The sequence below is a fragment of the Alosa sapidissima genome, chromosome 1, assembly GCF_018492685.1.
Source record: "Alosa sapidissima isolate fAloSap1 chromosome 1, fAloSap1.pri, whole genome shotgun sequence".
Taxonomy (NCBI): domain Eukaryota; kingdom Metazoa; phylum Chordata; class Actinopteri; order Clupeiformes; family Clupeidae; genus Alosa; species Alosa sapidissima.
In genome coordinates, this window is record NC_055957.1 from 42021283 (window position 1) to 42029511 (window position 8229).

The window sequence follows — 8229 nt, forward strand, 5'->3', positions numbered from 1 at the left end:
CGCACCGTCACTTTGCGTGTCTGGCGTGGCGACGCGCACCCAACTGTGGCGGCCGGTATAAAACAGAAGCGCCAGAATATCACAAAACTTTACTCAAAACAGGATCAGCGCGCGCCACTTACGAGTCCAAGGGAAGGTGACGATCCAGGTAAGTAAGCAATCTGATCTAAGAACGAGCTCAATGAATGACGTTTAATCAGAATAATAAAATTTGTGACATTTACAACTATTACAAAAACGTTTTTGACTGGAAGTGTTGAATCTCATTGCGTTCCACTATTTCGTTGTTAGTGGAATCAAACATGTATTCATGCCATGGTGTAGAGTGAAATTCAATATTTTGGCCTGCTACAAGCTTTTCAATATTTTGGCCTGCTACAAGCTTTTAACATACTATTTAATAATACATAGCAAATAAGTAATACATGGATGCTAATATGACTATATTTTCTGCACTGCTTTTCTGTACTGCTGATTTATGATACATACTGATTGTTATTTAGTACTATTTCAATGTACCTGTCTGAAAATATTTTCTACTCAATTTCCTTTTCTTCTGTCTGACACAATGTGCTGCTGACCCTCTGACCCCCACCATCTATCATAGGGAAATGAATAGAACCAACAGGACCTACATGACCCATCCTATGGTCATGTCAGGGATGGGGATGGGAATGGGCATGTCCCCTTTTTTCAAGGTGAGACCCCTCTTTGTTCTGGTCAACTCAAGACATATACACGGGTGTTTTTCTCATCTCTTTCTAAAATTTGCACACACACAAACACGGACACTTTCTCTCTCTCTCACAGACACACACACACACACAGACAGACACACACACACACACACAGAATAGATGTCCTTGGACATGATGTAACACAAACCAATCGCTAAACTCTGAGTGGGTGTGGGAAGAAGCAACACTTCATACAGGACACACAACAGCAGAATCCATGAATTCCTGGAAAATGTTTTTATTTTCCTGTAACCTTGATACTCATGCACATACATACACCCCCACACACCACCACACACCCGCACACACGGACAGACACACACACACACACACACACACACACACACACACACACACACACACACACACACACATTATCATATTATACTGTCTGTGAGAACTAATACTAAATGTCTTTGTATTTGACAGATGGTGGTGTTTGAGCAGGAGCACTTCCAGGGCAAGTGCCAGGAGTTCACCTCCGAGTGCTGCAACATCAAGGACTGCGGCTTTGACAACATCCGTTCCATTAGAGTGGAGTGTGGCGCGTAAGTCTTTTAATGAGAGAGAATACTGTATGTCTCGATGTGAGTATGTGTAACAGAGAAAGAGTGTGTGTGTGTGTGTGTGTTTAAGAGGCAGGGGAATGAGTGTGTTTGTGAATACTAGGGGGTACTTGTGTGAGAAACAGTGTGTGTGTGTGTGAGAGACAGAGACTGTCTACACAGTTTAGTGTCAAAGAGAAAAAAGAGAGAGAAAGAAACAGAGAAATACAGAGGAAGAGAGAGAGAGAGAGCAAGAAAAAACAAGTGGGAAGGAGGTGGAGAGGACATACGAATTTGAATGTGACATGAAAGAAACTGAGGATGTGCCCACCTATGGTAAAAAGACCTAAAAGGACGTATGGACATAAAAGGCCATAGAGAGACAGGAAGAAGGAGGAGAATGGAAAGCAGGTCTCTCCACCCACTGTATTGCTGTGGCTGAAATGATGTCTGTGTATTACTCATCTGCCTTCAGTGTCCCTCTCCATCCTGCATGATGGCCTTGGGTGCTTTAATGCAGTAATTGTGCCCTTGTTTTCTCTCTCTCTCTCGTTCTCTCTTGGCCTGGCTAATATATCATGACTATCTCCTACTCTCCCTCTCTCCTCTCTCTCTTTCTCTCCGACCCACTGAGTTTGGCTAATGCATTACTCTCCTTCCTATTGCCCATGTTCACCACCTCTTCACTCTCTCCCTCTCTCTCTCTCTGAAATGTCATCACTGTGGAGGGGCTAATGTCTGGCTGCTCTCCGTCTCTCCCCAGCTGGGTGGGTTATGAGCACATCGACATGGAGGGCCAGCAGTTCATCCTGGAGCGTGGCGAGTACCCCCACTGGGACGCCTACAGTGGCAACCTGTCCTACCATGTGGAGAGGATGATGTCTTTTCGCCCCATCTACTGTGCTGTGAGTTTGTGTTGTGTTGTGTTGTGTTGTGTTGTGTTGTGTTGTGTTGTGTTGTGTTGTGTTGTGTGTGTGTGTGTGAGAAAATAGCTGACTGATGTGTGATTCTCTTTCACTTACACCCACTAGAAGAGTCATGTATCTACCAAGTCCTTTATGGGCGAACGTGTGTGGTGACACATATGAGTCTGAATGCATGTGTGCTTGTGTATTGTGTATTGTGTATGTGTGTGTGTGTGTGTGTGTGTGTGTGTGTGTGTGTGTGTGTGTATGTATTTGAACATAGGTGTGTCATTCTTTGTGTGTGATTGTTTGTATGTATGTGGGTGTGTGGAGGGGTCTAGAGCTCTAAGATTACATTCTGTTCTTCTAACACCACCCCCCTCCCCCCCCAACACACACACACACTCTTGGCCACAGGCTCACCAGAGCAGTCGCATGATGATCTTTGAGAAGGAGAACTTCCTGGGTCGTTGTGTGGAGCTGTGCGATGACTACCCCTCTCTGCAGGCCATGGGCTGGTGTGGAACTGAAGTGGGATCTATGCACGTGCAGTGCGGCGCGTAAGTCCACACTGTGTACAAAAAGCACTAAAACGCACGTACACACACACACACACACTGAGAGAATTTTAAAAATAGACTATATATGCATTAGTTTACACATTAAACAATATACCTGCCAATAACATTCAACAAAAACAAAAACAGTCCCCAAAGAGTTTCCAACAATCTCCAGTCTCTGTGCTTGGCTTGGCTTGATGTAAATTCATCACAGTTAAACGTTACAAACCCATATGATTCATGGCTTCAGAAGTAGAGTGGCTAGAATGCATGACCAGACAGACAACAGTATTGGAAGATAGCTGTTGTTCAATTAAAGAACACCACATTTTATGTTCATTCTAATTGATGATAGATATCCCTGCAGCTCTTTATACTTATCATTCCAATATATTTTGTTTTTCTAAACAAAGTTCAGGAGGAACCCTTAGGGATGATTGACAGCAATTAAATCATCTGGCTTTCGCCACCAGGATATTTAAGCCAGCCTCCTTATCCATACGTCACACGCCCCGGCGTTCGCAAAATTATCCCTCCTCCCACTACTCCTCCATTTCACTGACAGTCCAGTTACTCGTACTCCTTACACGGGGGTTAAAGCGGCCATCGCTCTATTGCGATTTCCACTTCGGGCATCCCAGGACCACAGCCAGTTACCATGCCAAACACACGCTTAGTTTATACACTCAGTATAGCAATCATACCGATGATGAGCACAACCAGCAGATCACAGCAGACTGTGACCTAATTAAGAAATGACATCACAGTGATACAATCTACAGACCAGTCAGAAGGGTCCAAAAACCTTTGCCACCTATAGTCTCCACACACACGCTTCTTAATATAGCAGTATGGATCTGGGGTGGGGTGGGTGGGGAAGGGTGGATATGAACTCCGAGTGAGGCTTCTTCACACACACACACACACACACACACACACACACACACACACACACACACACACACACCATCTCATCCTACACCCTTGTTTCCAACACTTATGTCCTCTATTTCTCTCCTAGTCTACAGAATCTTAATGCATCTCCATCTTCCCCGCACCCCTTCCTCTTTGTGTGTGTGCGTGTGTGTGTGTGTGTGTGTGTGTGTGTGCGTGTGTGTGTGCGTGTGTGTGTGTGTGGTTTCTCCTCTAGCTTTGTGTGCTACGAGTACCCCGGCTACAGGGGTCAGCAGTACATCATGGAGTGTGAGAGGCACAGCGGAGACTACCAGCGCTGGAAGAACTGGGGCTCCCACTGCCAGACCCCCAAGATCCAGTCTATCCGCAGGATCCACCACTAAGAGCTGATGTGGGACTCGGACAACTGGAGTGGCAGAGAGCAAGAGGGAAGGGAAGAAGTAAACAATAAAAAATACATTTGAAACCAAAAATACATTTTTTTAACGTGAAACAGAGATGGGATAGCGAAAAAAGATAGATACAGAAAAACACTATAGTTGAATCATGTGGCAGCCATAGGAGCAAGGGAGGGGGGGTGTCAGAGTGATGGTGTCATCACTCACATTTGTCACCACCGCAATCACAGCTCGGCACACATTTTGGCACACAACACACGTCTCCAGCTGACAAGCAGAGCCTCTGGTCCTCCTCTGTCTACCTCACTCAACACACTCGGACACACCCACACGGGTCCACAGACGCACATAGGCAGCACACTGATGACACTCAGTGGAGGGACCGATGCAGTGAGGCTCCATGTCTATGCCAGTTGGGCCACAGTGAGAACAAGTCCACTGAATCGAGTCAAGATCCTCCCCACCCTCCCACCTGCATGTATGGGTCTGCGAGAGTGTGTGTATGTGTGTGAGATAACACAGCTGACCACCCCCATGTCTGTGTCAGCCTAACACTGCTTGACGCAAGAGTCTGACAGAAGACAGATGGATGTGTGTGTGTGTGTGTGCATGAGGGTGGGAGGAGAGGGGAGAGGCGGAGGACCAATGACTAATAAACTAATACACACCTCAAACTCGCATCTGTGCTTTTATTGGTGTGTGTGACTGTTCATGTGTTTATATTAGAATTCATTTGGGGAATCATATACGCACTTGAGAATGAACTCGGAAATGAGTGTATTTAACCTTTTCACTGGTGTTACGTAAGAGGACTTGGAGTGCATGGATTGAAAATTAATGAAAACACTGTTAAATGACGTTTGTTGATTTTATTCAAGAATGTGGTTTATTCAGAAAAAAAACATGTACCGTTGAAATAATTATATAAAAAATATACATATTTTTAAAGAAGCACAATTTGAAAACACGCACGTTTAAGAAAGTCAGTGAAAGCGGAACACGCAACAGGAATATTTGACCAGCGTTCAGAGATTGACACGAGGTTCCAATATTGCTATAGAAACAGCCATCTGAGAGCACCTGTGTGTGACTTCTTCTTTTACGCTTCCTGTTCCAAAAAAACACTTTCTTCACTTCTCCTTTGCTCTCAAATGCCTTTCTACTTTTAAAGACAAAGTCAACCCCCATCCATTTATTGTGATGATAGAAACATGTGATGACATTGGACAAACATGTGATGACCTTGGACAAACATGTGATGACCTTGGCCAAAGCCGCCGTTTTCCTCACTGATGATTTCCTACTGTGGGTGTGTGTGCTCCTTCAGTTACCTCCTCCCTCCCACCCTTTCACCCGCTGACTTTCCTCCTTCTCTTCGCTCACATGCACTAGGCGTACTCGTCCCTGTCCCCTGCCTGTTCGTAGGCGTCGTCTCGGCGGCGGCGGTGTCGGCGACGGCCGTGCGGCCCAGGCGAGCGCTGGGAGCCCAGTGATGCGGCGTCCCCTTCGCCGCCGACCTCGGCTACCTCCTCTTCCTCGGTGCCGCGGCCATCCTCATCGTCCTGCGAATGCTCCCCGTCTGCGCTCTGCTCCGAGTCCGACTCGTCCGAGTTCTCCTCCTCCAGGTAACGGTAGCCCTTCACCTAGGGGAGGAGCGAGGAGGGGAGGTCATCAGTCACATGAATTTTATATTTATATACAAAGTTTGTGGCTTATCAGGTACTGAAGCTTACTCCTTGAGCAAAAGGCAAAACAGACTCTTTACACATTAATTTCCTTTTCTATCCCTCTCACAGTAATTCCCAGGGTGAAAATGCAGTGAATACATGCTAATAAATATGTAAAGATGTGCAAATATATGGGAGTACACCTACAAATAATCAATTTATACTCTCTGCTGATACCCTGCGTAGCTCTTAGTTGATGACGTTGTGGTGGTCTATAACTGCCAGTCTGTCATGACCTCTGTAACCCCCGAGGATAAAGTAAGCAGTCATTCCGCTTGACTCGTGTTCAAAGAGAAGAGCCCAGTATTACCTAGAGGCCATTACCTTTTGTTGCCCTCGGGGTAAAATGAATGGAAGATGTTTCTAGAGTGTTATACATGTGTTTGTGATGACCAGTCTGACCCAAACAAAGAACATTTTATATACGAGGTAAAACTGAGCATGCAAACAAAATTGAATCAAACCATGACATCATTTTAGCCATTTATTTCAATTAATATTACTATTAAAGCAGGAAAGAGCTTCAGCAGACAATAAAACACACTAACTCTAACTAAACAGTAAATGGTTTGGCTATAATTATTTGTTGGATCTTTACAATTACCATCAGACCACATGCCCTATGTACCACGGGTTCTACATGGTACAGTAATGAAGCCTAATGCCCCCCGGGGTAACGGTGCAGGGCAGAGCTCACTGACCTTGTGCCGCGGCCTGGGGATGCGGGGCAGCCGGTAGGGAACCCTCTTGGCCAGCTGGCGCTCCATTCGCCAGTAGCAGAACATCGCCAGGAGCAGAGTGATGAGGAGGATGGCCAACTTTGCCTGCAGAGGGCAGGGGTGAGGAGAGAGAAAAGAGAAATGAGAGAGAGAGAGAAAGAGAGAGAGAGAGAGTGGCAGGTGTAAGCCAAACAGGAGGCAAATGACTCCGAAATCAAATTTCTTCTCTTTGCGGACGACTTGGTCCTGCTGTCTCCAACAGAGGAGGGTCTACAGCAGAACCTAAATGTCCTGCACAAAGAAAGAGAAAGAGAAAGCAAGAAGGGCTTTCTATGCCATCAAAAAATCTATTCAATTTGACATACCTATTCGGATCTGACACAAAATATTCCAAACAGTTGTCGAACCAATTGCATTATACGACAGTGTGGGGTCCTCTTATGTACTATGGCTTTGAAAAATGGGACAAACACCCAATTGAAACCCTGCATGCAGAATTCTGTATCCTCAAGGTACAGAGGAACACACCTAACAATGCATGCAGGGCTGAATTAGGCCAATACCCTTTATTAATTAAAATAGAAAAAAAGAGCTATCAAATACTTCAAACATATCAAAACAAGCAACCCCAACTCTTATTGTTATAAAGCCCTAAAAAGCCAAGAGATGAGTGTAATAACAAGCCCCCTCATCCAGCTAGTCCTGACTCACACATACTAATAGTACACAATATTAATAGTACACAACTAATAGTCAGCCTCAGGACCTTGCCACCCTTTCTCAAACAATTCGGCCTAACCAAATTATAAATGCAGAAAAAACTAAATGAATTATCATATTGGACTGAAACAACAAAAAGACAAAATAAGCTTCAATGTTATTTATCCTTAAACAGATAGTACACTGTGGCAGACTACCTATTCACAGTCACTGATACCAGACAGAGAAAAACCTTGACCAGGTACAGACTAAGCAATCACAGTCTAGCTATCGAGAAGGGCAGACACAGGCAAACCTGGCTGCCCAGAGAAGACAGGCTGTGCATCAGCTGCAATCAAGGTGCTATAGAAACAGAGCTTCACTTTTTGGCTGAATGCTGCCAATGGAAAGAGATAAGAGATCAATTATTTCCTAAATTCAGAGAAATGCATCCAGACCTTCAAAACTTTAAGGATCCAAGTCTAACAATATTATTAGGAGAGGAACAAAAGAGTGCAAGAGTCGCAGCAAGATAGATGTTAATAAACAAAGGTGTATTGTTTTGTCATGCCAAAAAAGCTCAATTGAATTGAATTGAATTGAGAGAGAGAGAGAAAAGAGAGAAAGAGAGAGAGAGAGAGAGAGAGAGAGAGAGAGAAAAAAGAGAGAGAGAAAGAGAGAGAGAGTGGGGCAAAGACAGAAACTATGCAATACTGTATCTTAACACAAGGACACGTATAAATAGCCTCTTACTCGCATTGGCAGGTTTGACCACAGGTAGACAATGAAGATGGCTATAGCTTGAAACCAGTGGTAGATGGTGAAAACAAAATCCAGCCTCTCCTTGTCTTCATACAGCATCCCCAGCAAGGCTGAATACATAACAGTAAGAACAGGGAGAATAGGATGGAATGACTAAATCAATACACTGAAGAAACAACATCCTTTGAAAGAGTACTAATAAGGGAAAAAAGTTCAAAAAATTCAGACCAGCCATTTCAATCCACTTCAAATCAGATGGAGT

At 44.6% G+C, this 8229-nt stretch overlaps 2 protein-coding genes across 4 annotated transcripts in view; one reads left to right on the forward strand and one right to left on the reverse strand.

The window, feature by feature from the left end:
• On the forward strand, positions 1 to 4694 carry cryba1l2 (crystallin, beta A1, like 2). The gene is made up of 6 exons (XM_042095530.1): positions 1 to 148; positions 608 to 698; positions 1167 to 1285; positions 2046 to 2187; positions 2605 to 2747; positions 3898 to 4694. Exons 2-6 carry the CDS (start codon positions 612 to 614, stop codon positions 4043 to 4045), a joined length of 639 nt encoding a protein of 212 aa, XP_041951464.1. The 5' UTR covers positions 1 to 148; positions 608 to 611; the 3' UTR covers positions 4046 to 4694.
• Positions 4695 to 4914: 220 nt separating this feature from the next.
• Positions 4915 to 8229, reverse strand: part of unc93b1 (unc-93 homolog B1, TLR signaling regulator) — a 10955-nt gene continuing 7640 nt past the window's right edge. For 2 of the 3 annotated variants that reach the window (XM_042095519.1, XM_042095504.1), the window contains exons 11-13: positions 7959 to 8077; positions 6489 to 6611; positions 4915 to 5703 (exon numbers count right to left, since the gene is read on the reverse strand). In XM_042095519.1, coding sequence (XP_041951453.1) covers positions 5449 to 5703; positions 6489 to 6611; positions 7959 to 8077 — 497 coding nt within the window. In that variant the 3' untranslated portion in view covers positions 4915 to 5448. The remainder of the gene's footprint in view (positions 5704 to 6488; positions 6612 to 7958; positions 8078 to 8229) is intronic. The other variant, XR_006032407.1, reaches the window with a different exon arrangement.

What these genes read in the sequence shown, in the direction of transcription:
- cryba1l2 (XM_042095530.1), top strand. Translation starts at nt 612, where the DNA reads ATGAATAGAACCAACAGGACCTACATGACCCATCCTATGGTCATGTCA. An exon ending in GCATGTCCCCTTTTTTCAAG is followed by an intron (nt 699 to 1,166) that starts GTGAGACCCCTC and finishes TGTATTTGACAG; the next exon opens with ATGGTGGTGTTTGAGCAGGA. An exon ending in TTCGCCCCATCTACTGTGCT is followed by an intron (nt 2,188 to 2,604) that starts GTGAGTTTGTGT and finishes TCTTGGCCACAG; the next exon opens with GCTCACCAGAGCAGTCGCAT.